A 27,157-nucleotide genomic window follows, 5' to 3' on the forward strand; every position below is an offset into this window, starting at 1 on the left:
TATAGGCACATTGTACCAAAAAAAATAAAAAATTATAGGCACAAACAAAGAAAGCATTTCTAACCATGGGAAATGGACGTTGAAGATGTGCGTTTCTAAGATCCATCTTTATCCCAATCCGCACTTTTTCACTTTATATTTGGGTTGAGGAATAATTCCAATTCACTTTAAGTATATCTACTATAAAAATGTCAAAACATAGAGAAGCAATAATGTTGAATTATTCTTCCTAAAAATTGCCAAATAATAAATATATAAGGAATAAACAAAATTGAACCACATAAGGACCGGAAAAAGTAGTATTCTCTTATGGTTGGATTCACAAAAATCGTATACTCTTGAGGATATATTTCTATCTATTCATTGGCTTGCTCATCAACTTCACAATCCACTCTCACAATTTCATCCTAGCTTAGGATTCTTTGCTTTTTGTGACATCTTTCATTGATAGTATAAACATGAAGATGATGATGAGGATGATGCAATTGAATTAATTTTAGCCTCATGGTTTCCTTCCACTTTAAGTGTCTATTTCTTATTTGCTATTGGCTTGCTTTGGTTAGAGGGTATCTTCATTCACAAAAAAGGCTCCTTTTTGGATTCTATGATACAAATGTTTTGAAACCATTCAAAGTCATGCAATTGATATGGCCGGATAGAACGAATAATCTAATAGAATAGAATATTTTGTAATTATGTTGTATGTGGGTAAGGGTTTGAGAGAGTTAGAGATCGATTAAGGTGATACCATGTAAGATAATGGAATGTTTACCTTTTCTCATTCATGTATAGAATATATACATGATTGTGTAATGTTTGGTCAACTCTATAATTATGATACAACATAATTACAGGAAACTATTTATATAGCTAACTAAGTTGTTTGGGCTCTAGTGGCAAAGAGCTCCTTCCAAGGACGTACCCATGAATACCGGTTCGATTCTCAGGGGAACAACGTTTGGCCAGTGCACATGCCTCTACGCATGAGCCGGATTAGTCGTCCATCTTTGGTGGGTTAAAAACCGGTGCAAAAGCCAAAAAAAAAAAAAAAAAAAGTATTTATATAGCTACTGAAAAATAGCATGTAATCTAGTTCACCATGAATATGGTCTACAAAGATTCAGCCATGACTACTCTAATTGAACTAAACTCATGGGTTATGGGTAAGTTTGTGACTGTTGTTGTGTATATGTGGTGCCCTACGTTTTGCCTCATTCCCTATATTTCATAACCTTTTTTAGTACCTTGTCAAGACATTGTTCCCTCTCCGATCATGATTCCTAGAATTTAGTTGAGTTTGTCACCATGAGTGGTAAATTTATAAGAACACGAGTCCTTGAGGACAAATCGTCAGTTCCACATGTCTTTGACTAATTCTGACATCATGACCTTTGTTAGACTAACTTGTCTTAAGTTGTCCCTAGTTTGATTGATCCCTCATTCGGCTTTTGAGAACCAAATCCCCTTTATTTCGGTTATATATGATACAAATGGTAGAGCTCTAGGAAATTCGAAGTCATGCAATGAAATCCATATTTAAAATTAACCCACCGACAATTTTTCATATTATTTTATTTGTCAACCAGTTTAATTGTAGTTCAATCAATTGAACCGATTGAAACGGCCGGTTCGATCTCAGATCTGATTGTTAAAAGTTAATGATATATATAGATTATAATCTTCTCTCTCGTATGTACTGCATCGATCCAATCAATAAAATGTGATCCAAAATATGGAGTTACACTCCTTTATGTATTCCTTTCCCTTTACATATGTCAACTATGTTAAGAGGAAGCAACGAGCAAGATTTCATGCTATTGGAAGCAAAATGGGTACGTGGAATGTTCCCAAAATATTCACTTTTCATTCAATTTATTCCAGGTGGTCCTTAAATATAGAGACAAAGGGAATCAAGCAAGTTTGTATAGGTAAGGGAAATGTACCAGCTTAGGTTTGCAAAGATGAAGAAAACTCAAAAAGCAAGACCTATTTATCTCAATGGAAATGGTACATGGAGACTATATATATACAAAAATATATTTTGACACAAATTTTGAAACCAAATACGGAGATATATGTACTTTCACCAAATTTATATTGTAAACGATACATATTGTATTTAATATTTTAGAACTCAAAATTTCTTGTTAAGCTGGATTAAATCTCTTATCATCTGTTTTAGTTTGAGCCGAGGCCCAAACCTAGACTCTTTTTCTTGTAAATCTAGAAGGACCATGACATTGGCGTGTCCCTTGACTACACGGGAATAATAACCACTTGAAGCTATTTGGGTTGTCTAGTCTAGATTCGATGATAATATCTCATAATCTGCTCACAACTGTTCTCTAAGGACAGCTGTCCAGGTACAGGTTCAGAGACTACAACCATAAATCTACCCTATAAATACTATGTGGCATTGGTCAAGATACACACATTTTACACTAAAATTACCTAATAAATACAAGATGCTCACCGTAGGATCACCATCTTATCCAAGCGCTATTGGACAATACTCTTAATTTAATATTTAAGAAAAACAATAGTATTAAATCTCTGAGTATTGTTAGTAACAATCTCTTTTCACCATTTTCTCTAACATTCGATCTTATTTCAACATTTTCTCTAACATTCAATCTCTTATTGAATTTGTCACGGTAAACCATGCCATCATTTACAAATTTTTACCAATGGTTTGTGAATCCTACTTGACGTATCCTTAAATAGTAGCTATAGGTGTTTTTGGCCGCTACGTCAAGTGTTTCATGTTGCTTTGTTTTTCTATATAATTGGTATAAAATATATCTTTTGTACTAAAAGATTATATTAATTAATTTCATTCATTGTTAAAAAAAAAGGTTTATGCTCTTTTGGTTCCTTAAGTATTTAATTGGTATCGTTTTGGTTCCTTAACTAAAAAAAAAGATTGTTTGAGTATTTAAGTTGTTTTTAGTCTCGTTTTAGTCCTTTCTGTTAGGTTTCCGTTAGGGTTTAATAAAAAGTTAACTCTTGGACACGTGTCACCTTGTCATTGGCTCTGAGTTTTTTTTTACAAAAAAATAATAATATATTTTTAAAATAATAATTTTTTTATAAACAAATTATTTTTTTAATATATATATTTTATTTTTTTGTGAAAAATTCCCACAACCAATGACAAGGTGACACGTGTTAACTCTGGGACTTGTCATTGGATTTGGGATTTTTTTTTTTAAATATTTTTTTAAAAAAAAACATATTATTATTTTTTTTGTAAAAATAAAAATTCAAAGCCAATGACACGTGTCCAGGAGTTAATTTTTTTTTTAAACCCTAACGGAAACCTAACAGAAGGGACCAAACCGAGATTAAAAAAAAACTTAAAGTACTCAAACAATCTTTTTTTTAGTTAATGGACCAAAGCGATACCAATTAAATACTAAGGGACCAAAATAGCATTTAAGCCAAAAAATAACTTATCTTCTACCAAAAGTAAAAATAAAAATCTAACTTATATCAACTAAAATAATCATTTTTTTCTATAGGCTAGTTCTTATTGTTAAGTGATTTTTCCATCACAGGCTAATAGATTGTGCTTTTTTATGAGTAGATTGTTTGAATTTATGTAATTAATATATGAAACTTATTATCGTATCTTATCTTGTATCTCTCTATCCGTTCCATTTTCATTGGATGTAATCCAAAGTTTATTTTCTCTATTTACTTCTTTTCAAACACAGATTACAAAAAGAGTGTAATTGGGAGTGTAATAAAAAGTGGCATTAAACAAACATTTCAAAAGTTTAATTATCACAGTTAGCTATTAGAAAGAGATGAAGTACATATACAAACAAAAAAGAGAGAATTTCAGCACTTTGTTTCTATTTGCAGAAAGAAAACTGCACAAAAAGGATATTAAATGAAGCACTCATCAATCAATATATTCTTATCCCATTTTACACTATTCAAAAGCTAATGTAAAAGTTCCTTTCTACTTGCTATGAAAAAGATGAAAAAGTACATTTATATGCAGAAAGAAAGTGGAAATGAAAATGAACCCTTGTTCCAATTTCACAAATACTTCTATATAAAGAGGACAATAGAAAACTACAATGAAATTGCACCTCTCATTCCCAAAACACCTATTAACCTTTCTTACTAGTTCAAAACCCTAAATAAAAACTACATCAAAATCAACATGAACAATATTCACCTTCGAGTTGAAATGGAGCAGTTACAAAAAAAGAGAAAATCTTGTGATGAAGCCTCTACGAATTTGAAGACTTCCAGAAGAAGATTATGTAACAACAAAAATGAAGAGCAAAACAACAACCAAAACAACGACAACAAGGGATCAGTGTCCACGACATTGAAACTTTACGATGATCCTTGGAAGATCAAGAAGTCGCTAACTGAGAGCGATCTTGGAATCTTGAGCAGACTCTTGTTGGCTGCAGATTTGGTGAAGAAACAAATTTTACCTATGTTGGATGTTGACGACGCAAGAGCTGCAGAAACCGAGGAAGGTTCCCCGGTTAATGTTTGGGACATGGAAACAAATTCCATGCATGAACTCGTTCTAAAGCGATGGTCTTCATCCAAGAGCTATGTTCTTATTGGTAAGTGGAACCAGGATTTTGTTAGAAGAAGAGAGCTTAAGAAAGGAGATGAGATTGGATTTCAATGGGATCCTTTTAACCGCGCTTTCAATTTTTGTGTTCTTAAACGGGCTATACCGCCGTAATGATCAATTAATTATATTTTTTTGCGTTAACCCTTCGGTTTTGGCTGCGGTTATGGTGCATAAGGAAATCCATAAATCCAGAAATGGTTTATGTGAGTTGTATTCCAAAACCATTAGATGTACTTGATGGTTTCCAGCACCCTACATATATCATAGTATGTTTTGTATAAAATTATGTCAAAATCATTTTGTTGTGGAAATGGTTTATGTGAGTTGTACTCCAAAATCATTCCTGAATTTATGCAGGGTGCATAAGGATTTCCTTATGCACCATAACCGCACCCTTCGGTTTTCGCATGAAAATAAATTAATTTCTCTCCTATACAGATGCACGGCATATAATCTATTTCCTTCCTTTTTTCTTCACTTGTTTTTAAAGTCATATATGTGTGTGTATATAACTTAATTATTATGTATATATATAATAAGGTTGCCATAGTTTGAAAAACTCAGACTTATTATATTTATTTAAACATGCTTTGTATTTAAACATTTATGAATACATACAAGAAATGTTTAGAGCAAGAGGAGCTTTCATGTGAGGATATAAGAAGTAAAATAAGACCAATTATAAAAAAGCATTGTTGTTTATTTAGAGAGTTTTTATTCATAATTTATCAAGAAAAGGTTTCAGCCAATTAAATTTATTATTTGCCGGAACTCAATAGAGGTAATGGTGTGTAATGTTAGCAAATACACTGTCTGAATTTATTTTTTATGCATTTTGTCACTGTATCTATCATTTCCCATTATAAAAACCACGTGATATTTCCAACTCAAAAGAATCACATTTATTTTGTTTGAGGGAATCACATGATTTCATATTTTAGTAGCCTATTTCGGATTTTATAAACATTCACAAATTCAGAGAAATCAATATTTTGTAGCGTTGAGCCTATTTTGGATTTTATAAATCAAAATGAATATGGACAATACATTTTGATTTCTAAGATCCGTACGAAACCAGTATCCTAAAGGAAACGCAAATCAAACACCAAATATTTAAACAAATGTGTACGAACCTCTTGTGTAGTGGTTGAAAAGGTCTGAAATATGATTTATTCGAGCAACTTAACTTCAAATATGACACAATGTGACAAGATTCAGATTTCGGGATTTTGGGAGTGCTTTAGGTAAAACAAAAATGGAGAAATGAGGGACAGAGGCTAAGCTTGTCTTTTATATTGGAATGATTCAAATTAAATAATCCAAAACGTGTTTTTATGTTTCGATTTATAGATTCCGAATGGGGAAAAATTGAAAATGATAAGGCATGAGAATTTATCTTTTTTTACGGCTTTTGATCGAACCTTTTTAGCTAAATAGACTTCTGAAATAGATAATATTTTTCTCTATTTAATGATACAATCCGCAAATGTAAGGTTCTATCGAGTAATAAAAATATTGATCCACATGATGTTTAAGTGATTACTAATCTAATTCTTGGTTTTGATTATCTGAAAAGAAATAAGTTTTTGGGAGTAATGTCGTTGGTTTTAAAATTAAAATTAAAAAGCGTCATGGGATTGTTGTTTTCATCATAATACTAAATTCTAAACATTCCTTGTCTATTTCGCTATTTTATAATGAATTCATTTATAAGGACAAGGTGTTCTTTGGTATTTCATATTTCCACTCAGAATACATGAATATATCTCAACAATAATCAAGCCTATTCTCATGGTTGATTATCATTGAGACCCTTTGAGTGCAACCTTATTGTCCCAAGACTCGGAAAACTATTCTCGTGTTTTGTTTATCTTGTCTAATCTCATTTGATCCAATATCAAATTTGACCTCTTTGTTCTTCGTTTGATATTTGAGATATGATTAAATAACAATATCAAACTTCACATCTAAATTCTTCGTTTGATATTTGTTATAAAATTTAACAACGATGAGATTAGATTAGAAAATGATCTTTTATCAAACATGTCCTAGACTTGGGTTGGATAGAATTAAATCATTAGATTATTCCATCAATCTCAAGACTAGAAAAGTCTACTCACTTATGATCATAGTAGACAATGGATTAAAATGTAAAGACATGAGAGTTTGTTTTTTTTTTTTTTTTTAAACAGATGCAAAGAGCATCAATTCAATATAAAAAGCAAAAGGAGTACAAGAAAGAAAAGGGGGACCGAACCAAAACCTTTTCAAAAGTTGTTAAACCTGAAATTGGGCATACCCAACCTATTCCTAATGTACTCTCCCCTAATAAAATCAGGGATAATATCTGACCAAAATAAATCAAAAGAAGAGAAAGAGAGGCCCATGTTTGCAAGGCTATCAGCACAAACATTCCCTTCCCTATATATGTGTGACACCACAAATCTCATATTTCTAAGTCTAAATAAACAGTTTTTCCATCTGTTTCTGAGGCACTAAGGAACCACTGACTTTGACTTGAAAGCCAAAATAACTAATTGGGAGTCTGATTCAAGCCAAACATTTTGAAAACCTTTGAGATAGGCTATTTCAATGGCAATCATGGTCGCCACCAGCTCAGCATGAAGAGCATCTTTACTTCCAAGGAATTGAGGGAAGCAACCAATGCACTCACCTACACTATTTCTAAAAATACCACCTGCAGAAGCTTTAACTGGGTTCTTTGTGGAAGCTCCATCTGTGTTCACTTTAATCCAAGAAGCTAAAGGAGGTGACCATATTACTTCTTTGATAGTTGGAGCTCTGGGAGGTTTGATGTTGACCTTGCAAGCTTTGAGGATACGAAACTCTAACATGTCTCCTCTTGCCGTTTGTTTGGTGTTATTACTGGCAATGGAAGTTTTAGCAATAATTAAATTGATGGCTGATTTTCAATGAAGCTCCTTGTCTTGGAATCTTATTTGGTTTCTTCTAAACCAAATAGTATTAAGGATATTTACCATACAAGCTTTAATGACAAGTTTACATTGTTGGGACCAATTTCTATCAAGTAACAACCAAAAGTCTCCCACTGAATTGAAATGGATAGAAGTGTTTAAGATGGAGAATAGCCAATTCCAAAGTTTCATGGCAAAAGAGCACTCAAAGAAGAGATGAAAGGTAGATTCACCTTGCATATTACAGGATGAGCACATTGAGGATATGGTAATACCTCTCGACTGTAGGATCTCGTCCGAGGGGACTTTGTTGTGCATTATCCTCCAAACAAGTAAAGACTGAGAAGGAGGGATATCTGGACACCAAAGAGACTTTGCCCATTGAACATTTTGACCTGCACCATACTTAAAAAGAAACGCTTCCTTGAAAGAAATATCCCCAGAATTACTCTCTTTCCACACTAGCTTATCTTCACAATCTTTGACAGGGATGGTTACTTGATCTGCAAGCTGCTTAACCATTGGGCAAGTAATTAACACTGAGGGAGGAACATTCCATTGACAATTCACTATAAAATCACTGACTTTAGCACTGAGGTGTGGATGAAGATGAGGAGGTATGTTCAGTTGCAAAGCTATGGGGTCCCCACACCAATTGTCTAGCCAAAAGTTGATGTTGTCACCATTCCCAACTTGCCAGACACAATTATCTTGTATTGTAGAGAATTCAGACTTTATGCTGCTCCATATGGAAGAGAAAATGTGATAGGAGATAATCTTTCTACCTCTAAGCACTCTACTTCTGATCAAGATAGCCCAGTCTTCATTAGAGTTTAATAGATCCCAACAAAGTTTCAAGTTTGCAGATTCATTGAGAAGAGAGAGAGATCTAATCCCTAAACCCCCTTCAGATAAAGGCTTCCAGGTTTTTTTCCAAGAAACTGTCACCAATTTTCTTTTGGAAATATCACCACTCCAAATGAAATTTCTAATCCATGATTCAATTTCTTTGAGAAGCTTTATGGGCCAAGAGTATATAGAGATTGAATGAACCATCATACCTTGTATTACACTCTTCACCAGGGTGGCTCTTCCAGCAATGCCAAGTAAAGAAGCTTTCCAAGCTGAAAGCTTGGATTTTATCTTATCAGCAATAGGCTGCAAATGAGATTTTTTTGGTTTTCCTTTGAAAATAGGGACCCCTAAATAAGTGAAGGGAAGAGAACCTTTATTAAACCCTATCAAATCAGCAATTTAATCAATTCTCCCAGTAGAGATCGAACCATAAAAAACAGTGGACTTGAAGGGGTTAATGATCTGACCAGAAGTCAAGGCATATGAGTTGAATAACTGCATAAGAGCTTGTATTGATGCTATCTTACCTTTGCAAAATATCATGATATCATCGGCATATAATGAATGAGAAGGAACATTACAAGATCTGGATCCTTTGATGAGGTCAATCTTTCCTTGTTGCACAAGTAAGGTGATGCTTCTGCTTAACACATCCTCAGCAATACAAAAGAGTAAAGGTGATAAAGGGTCACCTTGTCTCACTCCTCTCATGCAGATAAAATAACCATGCTGCTTGCCATTAACTGATATTGAAAGAGTTGTTGACTTAAGAATGGTATGAATCCAAGAGCAGAACTTATCATTAAAACCAAACTTGCTAAGAACACTGAGGAGGAATTTCCATTCTAGGGTATCAAACGCTTTAGAAATATCGACTTTGAAAGCTAGATTACCTGCGAAAGATTTTTGATGAAGATGGTTGATGGCTTCAGAAGTGACACAAATGTCATTGGTTTAAGGAACTTTTTGTATTGTATTCATTCGAGTCATTGTGATTCACTTTTATCCTAAATATTCATTCAACTCCAAATGTGTTTTGAGTATTTTGTAGTGAGAAATCATGTAAATCGACCAATCAAGGCATCACATGAAGGATCAAGAATATGAAGATTGAAGACAATAGATCTTAGAAAGTTTTTGAAGACAATACAAAGTGAAGAAGATTCATTCCAAGTGCCAAGGCCTGGAAAGACGGAGGAACGGGCGAAAATGGGTCGAAAACAGCAGAAATCACACGTGAGGGGTTGCCTCATGCTCCCATGCGCATGAGGCGCTGCGCCATGCGCTTTGATGCAGCTTTAGTTGCTGTTCCATGCGCCCATGTGCACCGTACCATGCGCCCTGCACATGGACACGGTCAGGGAGTGCTGATTGTTTAGTTTTTTTTTTAGTGGTTTTCGATGCAACAACCTTATTTTCACTCTCTTAACCCCTGAGTAATCATACACAATAAATAGAGACCCTTGCATACTATTCATTCAAAAAGCTAGCGGTACAAGGCAAGGGTCAAGGATTAAGAGCTTCACGGAAGAGGATCTTCATCTTACTCATATTCTCTCTAGGGTGTGTTTTTCTATTATTTTGAGATGACGTCGGTTGCCATGAGCAACTAAACCTGTTTGATTAAGGTTCCATGATGAACTCCTTCTTATTTGTTGGATTCTATTAATACATTGTTTATTCAGTTTGTAATCTAAAGTATATTTTAATTCATATATGTCCGCTTTTACCAAAATCATAAATGGAGCAATATAAGGATTGACAACCCTCACCTCCATTTGAACAAGACAATAGTGAATTGCTTAGTTTCTAATATAATTGAATCTAAGTATGAATTTAGGCTACAACTCATCTTTCGGGACCCTCGTAATTTGCAAGGGCGAATTGCGGGGAAAGCTATGTCCACATATATAGCCTTCACGGGGTTTTGTTCTTCGTTCTTAAATCCAATAAAAAGCAAGTTATAAATGAATGATTTCATAATCTAATCCAACAAAGACAAAGGGGCGATTCAAAGATTCCCGAATAGTCGTTAAACATCTGAATCAACCAAACCTAATCTCGCATTGCGCATGACAATTAAAATCCTGCAACCACTTCAAACTCTATTCTTTTATTTGATTTTATAAATAAGCTCCGCTAATTACCGAGTTGAACAAAAATCCATGTGGAAAGGATTAACTTACTTTATTACTTGGTATGATTTAGTGCACTTGTGAATTGCACTAAAATCACCATCAAGCACGACCAGTGTTAAGATGTGCACGACCGTGCTGATCCAAAAAGGGGTTTTCCTTGATTTTTCTTCTATTTCTTCGTTTCTTATCATTGTTTTTGATCCAAGTACATTGTTGTTCATTATTTTGACTCTGAAAACACAAACCCATGTGCTTTGTAGTAAAATAACTCTAGAACAAGACTAAAACAAACTAATTTTTATTGAATTTAAATGCTAAAGACACCATAAACTAGCTACGACTTATCATTTATGAAAAACGGATGAAGCCCGCTTAGATATTTTTTAATATAGAAAATGATTTTCAAAATAAACCACTCAAATGGCTAAAACTTTATGAAAAACGGATGAAGCCCGCTTAGATTTTTTTATTTTTTTTTATATTTGATTTTTTAAATATTTATAACAAATGGATTAAAACTTACAATAAAATGTGCCATAAAAAAAACTTCCAATAAAATTATCATTTTTATGTAAAAAGAGTATTTAATTTTACAAAATAGTGTGGCTACAAATGAGGGAGGGCTGGCCTCAAAGACCTCACCATATGAATGAAACATTTTTAATGAAGATGTTTTGGAATCTAAATACTAAGCCACATGATCTCTAGTGTAGAGTGCTCCTTAGTAAGTATGACGAGAATAATGATTTAAGCACACCTATTCAATCTCAACCTTTTGACTCTCCTTGTGGGAAGCTCTTACTGGGAGTTGGTGAAGTTTCAAAGAAATATAGTTTGGCAAATTGAGGATGGTCTTCATACCAATTTATGGTTGGATAAATGGGGTTCAACAAAATATCTCTAATCACAGTAGCTACTTAATATTGCACTGATACTGCTTTTAATGTAAAGGATGTGACTAGAAATTGGGAAAACGAGTTCTTGTTAGTGAATATCCATCAAAACATTGCGACTAAAGTGACTACACTCCTTACGCCTATTAAGGTTGATGGTGTTGACAATATTGGGTGACAAGAAACTAGGTCACATCAATTCTCAATTAAAAGTGCTTACAATTTGCTTCTTCAAAACCAATTTAGGGTGCACGACGATTGGAAATAATTGGGAATGGAGAGGGGTCCCCATTATATTTACACATTCATGTGGTTGGTGACACATGGTTGTATTCTTACTAGCTACCGTCGTAGTAAATGGGGGACATGTGTTTCTCCTACTTGTTCATGTTGTAGAAATGTAGATGAGACAATTCTTTACGTGCTTCGTGATTGCAGAGCGGCATCTCAGGTTTAGATTAGACTTGTGCCTCCTTATTGAATAAGTAATTTATTTTCTTTTGTTGATTGTGGGGATTGCGTTTTCAAAACCCTAAGTAAAAGATCAAATGGTGTTTTCAAGTCTAGGTGATAGACAACTTTCACATGGCTACTTGCTGGCATATGTGGACTTGGATAAACAAAGCTATTTTTGAAGAAGGGTTCCAATGTTCGAATAATCCAACTTATGTCATCCAAAATTTAATCAGGGTTATTGAAGATGTTTTTGAAAATCATTTGTATAATAATCCACAACATAGGAAATCATGTACATCAGATGGAAGAGACCATAGGATGGTTGCGTGAAACTTAATTCTGATGGAGCTTGCAAAAGTAATGGGGAGCTTACGGGTTGTGGCGGGATTTTCCGACAATCTGATGGCAAGTGGATTAGGGTTTTAGACGTAAAATTGGAGCATGCTCTGCACATTGATATGCGAGGGCTTTATCTAGGGATTGATATGACTTAGAGATAAGGTTTATCTCACTTGATTGTTGAGAGTGACTCGAAGATGCTTATTGATACAATTACGAATAATTGTAAAATCGATGGAACCATTCCTTCTTTGGTTTGGCGTATTCAAGGGATCTTTCGATGAGATTGACATACTTAAGTTATTCAGACTTGGTGTGAAGGTAAAATATGTAATGACTTGCTAGCGAATTTTGGCATATCTTCATACTCTTGGAACCTGCTTGTTTTAATGTCTCCTCCTAATGAGCTTCAAATTCTCACGTTTAATGATATTTTTGGGATGTGTGTATGCCTAAAAATATATATCCAAAAATATTTGTTGAGCTTCTAAGTTTTCTTCTTCACTAATAGAAAGGAATAAAAATGGTTTTTGGCAATGTTTTTGAGGAATTAATCATGAAATGTCATAATTTTGCGAACTACAAATGTATTTAATCCAAAAACAATATTTGTTTACGAAAAATCAAAAAACACACTGATAAGAAAAAAATAGACACATTTTAGATCTGGTTTAAGTAAGTTTTTGATCCCATTAAATATTTTAAATTTTATTTTTAATCCTTCTAAATTTTTTTAACAAGTTTTTCTCCATCAAATATATTTCGTCACGATTTTTTGTTTTTGTTTTTAGGTTAACTCATGTTACCTTTCACATTTCGAATAAAATTTTTGAGTTATGTTTATAATGTTATAACAATCTCTTCTTAAAAAATATATTATAACAATCTCTCTTAGATAGTTTGAGTGAAAGAAATTTCACATTCTTTCTAAATTTTCTTTCTTCTTCACTCATCAAGGAGGGGTGGTTTAACACACTTGAGTTGGCCTGATGGTATTGGCTTGGGACCTGAGAGTGTGCTCCTCCTTGAGATCTCATGATCGATTCTCCCCGGTGTCAATTTAAGATAAAAACTTATTTTATATTTTATATATTCTTTGATGATAAAAAATGTAAAATTACAGTTTTAGTCATTTAACTTAATTTCAGATAAAAGTTTGATTCTTTATCTTTTTCTCTCATTTCAATTTTGTTATATGAATTTTTAAGTTTCAAATATAATATTCATATGAAAACATAGATAAATGATCATATATTCAAAGATTGAAAGGCCATAAAAAAATAAAAATATAATTTCGAACTTAAAAAATCTATATGCAAATAGTTTAAAAAGACAAAATTGAAAAGAAAAAAGACGATAAAAAACCAAAATATTATGGCTAAACTACAGTTTTGGCCCCAAAGTTTGCTAATGTTGCGATTTTTCCCCCTAATAAAAAAAAATAAAAATTTTACCCCTTAAGAATTAGTCTCTTTGCAATAGTAAACTTTTGATCAATTTTAACCGAGTCAACGCTTGCATGGCAGTTTACTTGACTATGTGGCATGCCACATGTGTAATAGCTAATTAAAAAAGAAAAGAAAAAATCCACATCTATATTGGTTAATTAAAAAAATAAAAAATAAAAGAAAAAGGAAAGGAGCACGTGTGAAGACTTTTTTTTTTTTTTTTTTTCCAGCAACTTCATCCACCAATACTTCTCCTTTAACATATCAATTCAACAAACCCAGATTTTCAATGGATTGAGATTGGATTGAGATTTCAATTCAATAAAAGATTGGATTGAGATTTAGGGGGTGTATTGGATTGAGATTTTAAAAGACTATTTTGATAAAAAAAGTTTTGAAGATTTTAAAAGATTGTGGAGGAATGTATTAACTTTCAAAAGATTTTAAAAGACTTTTAAGATTTTGAGGGATTTTAGCTCATAGACTTTTAAAGATTTGAAAGTATTTTATGAGAATTCATAAGATTTGAAATGACTATCAAATTTTAGCAATAATTCAAAATTACAAGAATTGACTAAATAAAAAAATCAAAAGTTTGCATGATAAAAAATAAAATCGATATAATATTTATGGGATTGACTACTAATAATAATATATTATAATAATAATTACTTAATAAAATCAAACTTACTCCTTGAAAAAAAAAACCTTATTGATAATAATAAAATAAACATGTAAGAGCACGAAAAAGAAAACATGAAGTAAATAATGTGATCAGCAACAACCAATTCGTGAAGAAAATAAAAATGACGAGAATAAAAAAAATTATAACCTGGAAAAAGAAAACAAACATGAAATAATAATAATGAGAGAAACAAAAAACTGAAGTGGGAGAAGGAGTAAAAAGTCTCAAGAAATTTCAAGACTATGTGTGGGAGACAAAAAAGTCTCAAGGTTAGGTGTGAGATTGTTAGTAGGTACATTTTACACTAAAAAGTCTCACAAAATCCATTACTCACAACAATCCATTAAAATCCTTACAATTTTGAATACCAATAGACAATTTTTAAGTTGTGCAAAATCTCAATTGAATACCACTGAATTTTATTGGACTCATTAAAAAATCCTGAAAATTCTAATTGAATATCACAAGAATGTTTTAGATTTCTTAAAAGTCTTGTTTGAATACCTAAAAACTTTTTTAAAACAAAAATGTCTTTAAAAATCTTTTGAAATCTCAATTGAATACATTAAATGGATTTTAAAAGACTTTTTTGTTTTAAAAAAGTCTTGGGGTATTCAATCAAGATTTTTAAGGAATATAAAACATTTTTGTGGTATTCAATTAGGATTTTCAAGATTTTTTAATGAGTCCAATAAAATTCGGTGGTATTCAATTGAGATTTTGCACAACTTAAAAACTGTTTATTGGTATTCAAAATTCTACGAATTTTAATTTTTAATGGATTGCTGTGAGTAATGGATTTTGTGAGACTTTTTAGTGTAAAATGTACCTACTAACAATCTCACACTTAGCCTCAAGACTTTTCTGTCTCCCCCTTGAGATTTTTTTTAGAAGATACATATACATTTTTTTTTGTCTGATTTGTTGTTACTTTTTAGTTCAATGGTTTCTATACCATGTTTTCTACATTCCAATTTCTCGTTTTTTTTCTTTCGTCCAATTTGTTTTATTTTTACAACAATTCATTGTTATTATTTTATTTAATTTTATGATTTGTTGTTACCTTTTCTTTCCACAATTGTTTCACTGATATTATTTGGTTATATTGATTAATCATTTTCTTTTTAATGATATTGTGTTGTTGTTCGGATTGTTGTTATTATTATTATTATTATTAAATAATAAGTGAGTGTTATTTTTATTATTAGGTAGTTTTTCTCTTTATTTTATTTGAATATATATTATTTGGTATATAGTCATCATACTTTTGACAATTAGGAAATAACAATTGTTTTAGTAAAATATATACATATTAGTGATCAAATGAACAAGAAAACAATCGAGAGAAGGGTATAAATAAAGATAGTTATGAAGCTTGGACCTCCTTGTGGATGCTATAAATAGGGGATTGTGTGATGATGCCAATAAGTCGTTAGCAAACAAAATGTAGAGTAAATTTTTACGCAATAATCACTTATTTATTACGGGAAAACACTGGTTTTTCTTTATTCAAATTAAAAGTAGTGTTATAATCCATTGAAATCTTTCTTATAAATCCATTAAAATATGTGTTATAAATCTTAAGTGTAAAAAGTCTTTTAAATTTTTTTTTTTTAAATCTTACAAAATCAATATATTCTTACGAAGTTTTTTAAAATCTCAAATACTTTTTTTAGGTCTTTTAAAATCTTAATCCAATAGATCCCTAAATTAAGGAATTAAAAATACAATTTTAGCTAAAAAAAAAAGAAAAAATGCAGGCGCTGCTGTGTTTAAGAAAAAGAAGTTGGCGGATGTAAGAAGCAAAAAAAACTAGCCGGAAATCGCAGCGGAGAAGGAAAGGCTTCTAAAAATTCCAGGTTTTTCTTTTTCCCTTTTCGGTTTTTCTTTCCCCTCTCTGGTGCGGATCTGTGGCACGCGCATTGATGCAATTTCAAACCTGTTGATTTTCCATCAACGATACATTGATTCTAGTTGATTTCTCTTCTTTTTCATCTTTTCTTTTTATGTTTTATAGATATTTTCCATTTCCCTCTTCAGTATAGTGTATGGTATATACATTTACAATAGCTTATTCATAAGTGCTTATATGATAAGCGCTTAGTATAATCAATACACAAGTATGCTCCCAGAATCCTCAACTAATCCTATCAACTAGTTGCGTTTCTAGATGCCTGGAATCATTAAACAGTGACAAAAAAAGTAATTTTCTTTTTGTTAGTATCAATGAATCAAATCCTGATATTAATTATTAAGATTAGAATTAGCAAATCATATCAATTCGTATTAAGATTATAAATAATGGTGAGTGTAGTCTAATTTTGATAGGAGCCAAAGGATCCACTATAACACAGCAAATAATGAAGATGAAACAAATGATAATTAAGGAAAATAGGATGCTTTATTGATACGAATGAAAATAGTAAAATAGTAGAAGTGAGAGTTTCTCTAACTACTCCCATAGCGGCCGGCTGCCATCATATCGTGGCGGTTTGAAATAGCGGCCGGCTGCTATAGAGGAATTGCGGAGCGGGGAGCGGGTCCAAAATTATTTCATTTTAAGGGGAAAACCAAAAGTGACCCTGATTTAAACAAAATCGAGGGTATTTTGAGGATTTCCCTTAAAGCCTAAAAATTTCCATCACTTTCTCTCTTCTCTCATCTCTGTTGCCGGAAACAGACAACAAACACTTCTTCTTCCTCTGCGCCGTCGCGAGCTACTCTTCTTCTTCCTCTGGCCGTCGTGATCTACGCTTCTTCTTTCTATGTGCACCGTTACGATCTCCTCTGTTCAGGTTCATTCTTCTGTTCTCTTCTTCCTCTGGTTCCATCTTTCCCTCTTTTTTCTTTTCTTTTTTCCTCTGTGTTATCAATGTCTGTTTTATTGATTGGTTTTGGTTATCTCAATGATAAGAATCTCAAGCCGTGTGAATGCACGGGTATTTGACAAGCAAAATTTAAATCTATGATGCTTTTATTATTAATATGATATGATAACCCATTTGGGGTTGGCCTAGTGGTTGGCTTGGGATTTTGGGGTTCGCTCCTCCAGAGGTTTCAGGTTCGATTCCCTCTGGTGCAAATTTCGGTGGGCTAAGTCCATACAGAACTTGCTCTGGCTTTAAACGGGCCCCGCAAGTGGGCGGTGGGATTGGTCCCCTCGGATTAGTCGATTTTTTGATTGGATACCGAGTTTTCAAAAAATAAAATAAAATATGATATGATTATTATTGTAATTTATTGTTTTTTTCTTTCTTCAGAATAGTCCTTGGTAATTGTTGTAACTTTTGATTGCTTCAAGATAGGTTTAGTATTTGATTGGACTGTATGTAAGATAGATACATTTTGTGGGATTGATTTGTGGTTGTTTAATTTTGTTTGTAGTTAACAAATGATCAATTCCACTTCTAAACGAGAACAATTTTGATAAAGTGGTTCAAGGCTAATTGGAGTGAAGCATGGGATTCCAGATCTTAAACTTTTTCAAATTCTCTATGAAAGGGCTGATGATATTATTGTTGATATTTCTAAGCCACTCTGTAGCACACTCTACTTCTTCATCAGAGACTACGATGCACACTAATAATTGGGCTGTTTTAGTCTGCACCTCTCGTTTCTGGTAAGCTAAGTTTCATGTTTCATTTATAAGATATTCTTTTATACAACAATGGTTTGTTTTTGTCTTATTCTTTGCCGAAGTTCCATGCTAATGATAAATAAGAATACAAATAAGGATGCATGGTGATAATTATTTTTTCTTTAGTTGTTTTCTGAGAACATTGACAACTAAGTATGGTATAAAGAGAAAATTTGTATTGCTGATGGTTCTGGTTTATGACTCAAACCAAAACATGACTTGTTTGGTTTACTAAATATGTTGTTTCCCCGTTTCAGGTTTAATTACCGACATATGGCCAATACTTTGTCATTGTATAGGTAATTGTATGAATTTAGCCTTATTTTGAATTGTTTGAATTATGCTTGGTAATGATATATTGCTCATTATATATTATTTCACATTCAGGACTGTTAAGCGGCTAGGAATACCTGATGAGAGGATCATACTCATGTTAGCAGATGACATGGCATGTAATGCAAGAAACAAGTACCCTGCCCAAGTTTTTAATAATGAAAACCATAGACTTAACTTGTACGGGGATAATGTGGAGGTGAGTTTCTAGGTATGCATTTTATGTCTAAAAATATAGAGAAGTTCTTTATTGTTGGCTTGAGCTATTCTTGTTACAAACCTAACAATATTTTTTTCACCATTCTCAAACACTAAAGAATTCATTTCTAAATTTCATACATCTTCGTTTAATAATTACATTCCTAAAATTTGCTTTAAGATTGTAATTACATAATTTAGTGTTGAGTCTGACTTAAAATCTCATCATGTGCAAAAGGGAGGGCGGGTTGTAAAAGCTGTTTTTTTGGATGTCCTCTGTCCCCATGCGTGGGGTGGGTCTGCATGGTCATTTTGACGTTTTTTTTTATTGGGTTTGCTGAGTATCAGCGTGTGCGTGGGGTGCACAAACCACTGTCTGTTGTGCGCAGGGTGCGGCACTTCATGCGCAGGGCGCACAGTCACAAACTGTTCTATAAATTGCGCATACTGCATCAGTTTTCAATGTGGGAAAATGTGAATCTTGGGGAACCAAAAGAGGGGACTCTTGGGAGAGGGTTGGTGCCTTTTGGGGAGGGAATGATGGGATGGGAAACACATGAGAAGGTGAGATATTTGTATGAAACTTGGGTGAATATAGGGTTTACCAAAAGAGGGGATCCTTGGAAAACTACAGGTTAAGGATTGTTTCTTTCTGGGATAGATTATAGGGCTGGGAAACAATTGTAAACACCTTGGGTACATAAATCATTGGGTCTCTTGGTCACGGGAAGAGATTTGGGAAAAGGGTAGAAATTAAAGTTTTTTCTTGGAGAACTTGTTGAAGGCTAATTTCTTGTAACCCTTGTATCTCTTTGCAAGAAACTCTTTGATAATGGATTGGAGAGATCTATCTTCTCCAGACGTAGGTCACGTTTGGGCCGAACTGGGTAAACAAATATTGGTGTGTTGTTCCTCTTCTCTACCGCTCTTTTATCATGTTGCTCTTTGATTCGATTGTGGATTTGCTTTACATTGATCTTAGATCTGTTGTTGTTGTTGCTTGACTATTTGGTTATTGGTTGCCACTGACACTTGCTCCACACATCTAAGTTTGTTGGTGTGAGTTTTGATCCAAATTCACAACATTTAGTTTGAAAGCTGCTGATTTGCCCGATGAAACTTATTCAGAAGCTATCTCTTGCATGTGTTTTTCTTTAATTATTGTTTATGCTTTTCTTATAGCAATGAGTGTTTTTGGAAATCCGCGTTACTTTGAGTTGTTATATGGTGTCCACTGTTCAGTGTTTAAAAGGAATGATTGCTTTTCTTTAATTTCTTCTCTCATATAACTTAACTCTATCTCTTTAGTGTTTAAAAGAGAATATATTTGACCCTTATTAACTTATCTTAGTACTCTTGATATGTATTAACTTTTAGAGGATGTTTCTTTTGCTTGCAATTCCTCAGGTAGATTATCGGGGCTATGAAGTAAATGTGGAAAACTTTATGCGGGTACTAACAGGTCGTCATGAGAATGCTGTTCCAAGGTCCAAACGACTTCTTAGTGATGAAGGAAGTCATATTCTTTTATATATGACAGGGCATGGAGGGGATGAGTTTTTGAAGTTTCAGGACTCAGAAGAGCTTCAAAGTCACGATTTAGCTGATGTTGTGAAGCAAATGAAAGAGAAGCACAGGTAAGCATATCCTGTTTGAAAGAAAGCGACAAAGCATATGAGAGAATTGTGTGCCAATCTGTGAAGTGCAGAGATGGACAATAGACATGACACAGGCTTACAACAGAAAATAATGTCCAAAATATAAGACAGGGACTCATATATATGAGGAATCAAATTACACACATATCTTAAAACAACCGTTGAATTGAAAGTTTATATAGATTATCTTAGTAAATTTTTAAGTAAATCTGAAATCATATGATATGTTATTGAGGTGCGTCAAGATTAACGTCTTATGTTCTTTTATTAAATGACGTTAAATTTGTTGCGTCTCATTAAAATACCAAATAATTTTAGGTTTCTTTAGAAATATACAGTGATGATCAACTTTCAATCTAATGGTTTCTTTAGAAATATACACTACCGAAGTATTACACTGGTGTAAATTTGAGGCCTACTCTGTGTGTGTGTGTGTGTCAATGTTATCAACAGCGAATTGTGGGGGTGCCTTCTATTTGACATAGTAGACAGCGTTGTGGGAACTTTTCCGAAGTTACAAAATGGTTGAAACAAATCAACTATGCATTAAAAAGTATGCTGTAAATGAATAAAGCTAAGTTGCGCACAAAAGCATAAAGAACTCATATTTTCTCCTCATAATGTGAATGGTTAGGTTTAAGGAGCTGCTGATAATGGTGGATACCTGCCAAGCCTCTACCCTGTTCTCACAGGTCTGATAATGCTATTGTCTGTATATGTTACTCGAAAATTCCGATGTCAATCCTCATACATTGAGAGTGTAGATCTGGTGTGTTCATTTGCATATAACGATTACTACCATTCTTTAAATTGATATTTGCTAAGTTGTAATGCAGCCATTGTGTTCGTCATTAGATGGTATTTTATTGATTGCTGTCCTTTGGGGTTGTTATGCAATTTGTTTGGGGTATAAGGAAGTCCATTCTTAAATATTTTCTTTCTGCATTAATGACGGTTAGCTTACGCTTAGTCATGAACATCCATCCCTATAGAAAGATTTACAAATATCCTTTACAGTGTTATGGTTGAAACACATATATACATGCAGAATTAATCATAACATATTTCGCTGTCACTAGCCACGCAGTTTCAAAGTTGTCCTCCTGAAATTTATAATTGATTAATATGCAATAATGAGATACTTATTTCTCTCTCCGATTGTTCTCCTTAAGTTTTGTCCTTATGGGGTTCTCCTCTTTCTTGATCTTGACAGCTCCATTCACCAGGTGTTTTGGCAATTGGAAGCAGCATGAAAGGACAGAACTCATATTCGCATCACTTGGACCCAGATGTATGTATGAACTTAATAGTTGTTATGATTATAGAAACATAGTGAGAGATCGGTGAGATAAATGATGAATACGAATTGTTATTCTTCATTATTATAGGGTCAGAGAACTGGAGCAATTTCTGACTGCTACAAAACTCATTACAACAAAATGTCACAGCTTGGATACAGCTGTCATCCTTAACAAGAGATATAATTCTTATGATCTGAGTGCATAGTACCCTGGTACCACACAAAACTCTATCAGTCCCCCACAAACTCAGTGTGTCGAAAGTATCTGGTAGCTGCTGTGCACAATGAGTTTAGCTTTAAGATCAGAAAACGTGAGTCTTGGACATAGGTTTAGTTAGTATACGAGCAACTTGCTCTTGGAAAGGCACTTAACTGACAACCAGGGACTACTTGTATGCTCCAGCTTGAATGGGAATGTTAGAAAATATTAATATTCCTTAGCTTTACAACATCCTTGATTAGTGCTAATTAGAATTAGAATAAATATAAAGGGAAAAGGGCAACCCGGTGCACTAAAGCTCTCACATACTCAGGGTCCGGGAAGGGTTCCCACCATTTTTGGTGTATTGTACGCAGCCTTACCCTGTTTTTTACACAAGAGGCTGTTTCCAGGACTTGAACCCGTGACTTTTCAGTCACATGACAACAACTTTACCAGTTGCATCAAGGTTACCCCTTAGAATTAGAATTATATATGAACAACTAAAATTGTCTTTTGTGGCATCTCTCATATTCTCTCCGATTGTTGAATAATAATATCAAACAACTAAAATTGTCTTTTGTACTTCTTTTGAATATTATGCAGGTGGGTGTATCAGTTGTTGATCGTTTTACATTCTACACTCTTGCCTTCTTTGAGAGGCTGAATATATATGACAATGCTTCATTGAGCAGGTAAACATTTTTAAGCTGTTTCAGGCTAAGTATTTCATCCTTACTATTAAGTGTCCGTACTGTATGTTCCTCTTTCTGTATGTTCTTTTGGTTGAATTTTACTTTCCAAACTTGTTCTTGCAGTTGTTTCTTTGGGTTGTAACAGGCCTATCATTGTTCATATTTTCAGTAATTTGTATATGCACAAAACCATTACATTTATTTGTTAATGTTAAAGTTAAGAATCTTTAGATATCCCTTTAATTGTACAACTTCCTAGATTGATTGTATAACTCCTAGAGTATTCAACTTCCTAGGCTAGTGCTTACTAAATAAGCATTCAATGTATTTATTGTAAAGCCATTATAAATACAAGCTGTGTGATCTCATTATTGATACACAGAGAGTTTACACAGACTTCACATATTTTTCAGTTAAGAAAGTTGATAGTCAAGAGCAGCTGAAGTACACATTATTAAAAATTATATCTGCAGTATGTCAAGTAATAGAGTACCTTATTCTTTTGAAGGCTAGATTATTTAATCTGGGATTTTTATCCTTTCTTTGCAGCCTTTTCAATTCATATAATCCAAATTTGTTGATGTCAACGGCATATTACAGAATGGACCTATATCAAAGACATTTAGAGGAGGTAACGAAGTTATGCACATACTTTGAATGTTTGCTCTTTTTTTAAAAAAAATTTATTATTTGTTTATCTGGTGAGGAATTTAGCGTCGTTTATTATATATGTTTGGAGGGATTATATGTATAGTCAGATAGGCTGTTTGCATGAATTGCCAATATTGTATCACTGCGTCATGTGAAATTCAGATTGCTATTTTGGAATTTAGTGATGTCTTTTACAAATCAATCTCCAAATATCGAGGGTATCGGTGTACATTCTTATAGAGTATTGTTTGTCTCACATCCCTTAACGGGTGGAAAATCTTGTAGGGAAGAGAGACATAGAAAGGCAAAAGAGCTGTGATAGGTGATCTGAAAGAAAGAGGTGTGAGAAAATAATTATTCTGTCTTTGTACTTAAGTTACTACCTAAGTACCAAGACGGAATAGTAAAACTAAAAATATCTTTACACAATTATGCTAGTTTGTTTACTGGTTTAAGATTAATAAAGATAGTCCCCGTGAGCTTAGCTCACTTGGTAAGGGATAATGCATTATGTATGCAGGGGCCGGGGTTCGAACCCCGGACACCCCACTATTTCACCTTTAAGGTGAATTTCTCCAGCCGCTAGGCTGCTTGACCAAAAAAAAAGATTAATAAAGATAAGAGTCTTACGTGACGAACAAACAAGCACAGTTAGGTTGTTCTATTGTGTTATGCCACTGTATCTTATTTTTTCTGCTTTCATATCATTTGATTCATTTCAAAGGGAGGCCAGGCCACCTTGGGGGCTGGGGCATTAGTTGTAGATGTTGTCATGTGCTAAGAGATTATAGATTCAAGTCTTTAATTACACCTCTTGCAAATGTATGGTTACGAAAAATAGACCGACAATGGGTTTCACACTTACTTGGATCTCACTAGGATGGAAGCTTAGCACTAGGTCTTTTTACTGCCATTTAACAAGTTTTGGAAGTATCTATATATTTTTTTGTGCTTAATTATAAACTACAAGGTAGTCAGGATTGAGATACTACTCAGAATTGTGAAGGTCCCAAGATTGTAAATAATGGGATTGTAATAAAGTTCGTTGGATTCTACCAAAAATATTGAAATATATTTGAATATAAAAAAAATATAATTGATGTAAGTAAAATCAGAATTGTATAGTTATTTTTGCGCATGTGGATATCTATAGGGCCCAACACTGATTGGCCAAGTACCTGATAGGTTTTATAATATAGACTGTAACCTTGCATGTTTGACTCTAGCTCAAATTTTATTTTAATTAAATTAATTGAATTATTTATTTTGATTGATCATTTATGTAATATTTGCCACTTGAATGCTTTGTTTGATTAAATTGATGAGTTCATGTTCTATCACTTCTTTCTAGGTACCCGTGACAAACTTTTTTGGCTCTGTAATGGAAACAATACACACTGACTCAGCCTACAGGTCTCAGTCGAACAAAAAATTTGGGGGACCTGAAATTAAAATGCCTTTGGATCAATCAATATCTGACAATGACAGAAGAATTTTGAGAAACTCTGTTGATGAGGATCAGCCGAATAAATTAAGTACAGAGGTAAGTTGAACATATTTCTCAACAAAATTAGTTTACACAATTTCACGTAAAGCTGTAACCCATGGAAACTGGGTTTACTACGCAGGAAAATTTCCATGGTGTTGGACAACTGTGGAATACTATAATCAGCAAAGTGAATACTTTTGAAAGCGCTGATACTTTTGTTTGCTATGGCCTTGGTTCAATGGTTCCTCTCTTGATAATTTCTGTGTGGCTATCATCGTAAATGATTGCAGCGATGCACTTTGACACCACGTGTTAGGGTTACTTGCAGTACAGTTTCCCTTGAAAATGCAAAATATTTAGGGCCTCATTGTATATTCGAGCGCATATGTCCAAGAGAGCCGCTTGTAGAGCTGTATTATGTTAGCCCTTGCTTTTTCCCTCGGTGGTGGAGCACTGCCATGGTTCCTCATGTTCTGGGTGCTATAGATCGTTGGGTAGTGCTAAAAATGGGAGATCATTGGTCATGGATTGTGATTTTGTTGTTATATTTACAGCTTTGGTGGCTTAAACAGTTAGATGTGTGAATGCAGCTTAACATAAATTTTATTTGTAATGTATGTTAAAAAATCGTCTTTTGTTGTAGACGTCGTATTATGTATGGCTTATAGTTGTAAAGAAGTTTCTAACAAGTATTTAACATACATTTTGAGAAGACCTAATATGTTTTATGCCTTTTAAAAGTTTTTTTTTGCCTGAAAAAATGCTTGTAACTTTTGGCCAGCGAATGTGCTTTAGATAGAACTTCACAATTGGGAGAGACAACTCAAATATTTTCCAAATCTTGATATCATTTTAGTTATCTGGAGAGGATTGATTACAGGTTTTGTTGTGTCCTTCACCTAGTGAGTGAAATACTTTCCCAAAATAAAAGTGTTTAGTTGAAGCATGAATTCATACATCAAACGTCTATTGACTATTTGTGGAGGCAAAATACTTCTGTTCTCAGCATACACAATGCACTATCATATTTACGTTTCTCAAATAGATTATGAATATTTAAAAATACTTTTTGACTATTAAACCGTTGAAGTTGTTCTCTATATTTAACTACTTGATATCAATTAGGTTCCTATTTTTTTTTAAGGAATTAGGATCCTATTTTTAACAATTGAGAAATGCTTACAACACATGTGCACAAAGATTAAAGATTAAAGTTCCCAATCCATGAAGATAATTCGTGTGTAATTTACCTATTAATCTTTGTTATAAAAAATTTCAGGAATATTATAATATTAACCGAACATTTTTTTATTAATTACTACTTCTTTCGTCCTAAATTGTAAGTAAAAAAAATCAAATCACATTTATCAAGAAAACTAAAACCTAAGAATTTGGAGTATAATTTATTGTGTTTTCTTTGGAATAAGTTTTATAGGAATATGTAAAATCAATTTTCATTGGCTATTGGTTATGAAGAAAATGGAAGAGAGAGAAAATTGAATATAATTTACATTTAATATCATGAGAATAAACTAAATTTTTTCTTGAAAAAGATGATTTAAGAAAAAAAGGATACAAATTTGTCTTTTTCGCTTACATTTTGGAACAAAGAAAATGAATTTTTTTCCTTACATTTTGAAACGGAAAGAGTACCTTAAAATAAAACTTTCACCCATATATTTTCAAAAAATTTATTCTCAAAAATAAATCTAGTAAACTTTTCATAAAAAATCTAATAAACTCGAAACAAACACTTCATGGATGTTACTTTAGCAAAAATAATTGTTTTAAAATAAATGTGATTTAGAAATTATTGTATACACTATTTCAAGACTTCTTAAAAAAAAAAACACTATTTCAAGACATTATACCGAGTTTTGTAAAAATAAAATGACTTTTAACAATATCATTTTCCATTTATTAATTTAAAAAAAATAAAATCTTAAACGACATCCATTTAAATTGCATGGAGTTTGTCAACTAAATCCAGTTCAATTTGTAGCTTTGTAAACATTGAAATGCAGGGATGCCAAGGTTTGAAAGTCAAAATCTCCACTTAACTATGACTAAATTATTTGGAAAATTTGGAAAATAAAATAAAATTGGAGGGAGTACTTCATCATTTTAAAAAGGCTTAATTGCACTTTTGGACCCCTATCTTTTCAAAAGTTGCGGTTATGGACCCCTAACTAATTTAAATACAAAATAACTCCCTATGTTTTGATTCTTTGGCAGTTTTGGACCCCCAAAGCAAAAAATAAAATAAAAATTTTGACACGTGGCACCTCACTTAGGGTGCCACGTCAGCGTTGACCGAGTTAACAATGGACTGGGGGTTCAAAACTGCCGAAGAATCAAAACATAAAGGGCTGTTTTGTATTTAAATTAATTAGGGGTCCATAACCGCAACTTTTGAAAAGATAGGGGTCCAAAAGGACTAATACCTCAAAATAGTCCTTGAATTTTGAAAAATCGGCCAATTTCGTCCCTGAATTTTTCGAAATATCAAATTAGTCCCTGAATTTACAAAATGTCAATCAAATTAGTCCCTCCGTTCAGTTGGTCTGTTAACGGAGGTGACGTGTCACGTTAACCTCTGACAAAGCTTACCACGTCAGATGCCATGCAAGCAGGGACC

At 33.1% G+C, this 27,157-nt stretch overlaps 2 protein-coding genes across 4 annotated transcripts; both read left to right on the forward strand.

Annotated features, from left to right (window-relative positions):
* The first annotated feature begins 4,026 nt into the window (after positions 1-4,026).
* LOC11413184 (B3 domain-containing protein At2g33720) lies at positions 4,027-9,744 on the forward strand. Of its 2 annotated transcripts, XM_039830142.1 has the most exons (2): positions 4,028-4,595; positions 9,452-9,744. In XM_039830142.1, the coding sequence occupies exons 1-2, from the start codon at positions 4,175-4,177 to the stop codon at positions 9,505-9,507; spliced, it is 477 nt and encodes a 158-aa protein (XP_039686076.1). In that variant the 5' UTR covers positions 4,028-4,174; the 3' UTR covers positions 9,508-9,744. The 2 variants fall into 2 exon arrangements, with proteins under 2 accessions (XP_003595647.1, XP_039686076.1); XM_003595599.3 differs by lacking the exon at positions 9,452-9,744 and having other exon boundaries at positions 4,027-4,779.
* Positions 9,745-16,069: 6,325 nt separating this feature from the next.
* On the forward strand, positions 16,070-25,238 carry LOC11422295 (putative GPI-anchor transamidase). Of its 2 annotated transcripts, none has more exons than XM_013608542.3 (11): positions 16,070-16,218; positions 17,744-17,978; positions 18,254-18,295; positions 18,384-18,528; positions 19,935-20,164; positions 20,820-20,877; positions 21,399-21,476; positions 22,291-22,379; positions 22,929-23,010; positions 24,382-24,573; positions 24,659-25,238. In XM_013608542.3, the coding sequence occupies exons 2-11, from the start codon at positions 17,818-17,820 to the stop codon at positions 24,797-24,799; spliced, it is 1,218 nt and encodes a 405-aa protein (XP_013463996.1). In that variant the 5' UTR covers positions 16,070-16,218; positions 17,744-17,817; the 3' UTR covers positions 24,800-25,238. The 2 variants fall into 2 exon arrangements, with proteins under 2 accessions (XP_013463996.1, XP_039686524.1); XM_039830590.1 differs by lacking the exon at positions 16,070-16,218 and adding an exon at positions 16,942-17,154.
* Positions 25,239-27,157: the final 1,919 nt, after the last annotated feature.

This window comes from Medicago truncatula, chromosome 2 (assembly GCF_003473485.1).
Source record: "Medicago truncatula cultivar Jemalong A17 chromosome 2, MtrunA17r5.0-ANR, whole genome shotgun sequence".
NCBI lineage: Eukaryota > Viridiplantae > Streptophyta > Magnoliopsida > Fabales > Fabaceae > Medicago > Medicago truncatula.

What these genes read in the sequence shown, in the direction of transcription:
- LOC11422295 (XM_013608542.3), top strand. Translation starts at nt 17,818, where the DNA reads ATGGGATTCCAGATCTTAAACTTTTTCAAATTCTCTATGAAAGGGCTG. An exon ending in CGCATCACTTGGACCCAGAT is followed by an intron (nt 21,477 to 22,290) that starts GTATGTATGAAC and finishes AATATTATGCAG; the next exon opens with GTGGGTGTATCAGTTGTTGA. An exon ending in CGAATAAATTAAGTACAGAG is followed by an intron (nt 24,574 to 24,658) that starts GTAAGTTGAACA and finishes TTTACTACGCAG; the next exon opens with GAAAATTTCCATGGTGTTGG.
- LOC11413184 (XM_003595599.3), top strand. Translation starts at nt 4,175, where the DNA reads ATGAACAATATTCACCTTCGAGTTGAAATGGAGCAGTTACAAAAAAAG.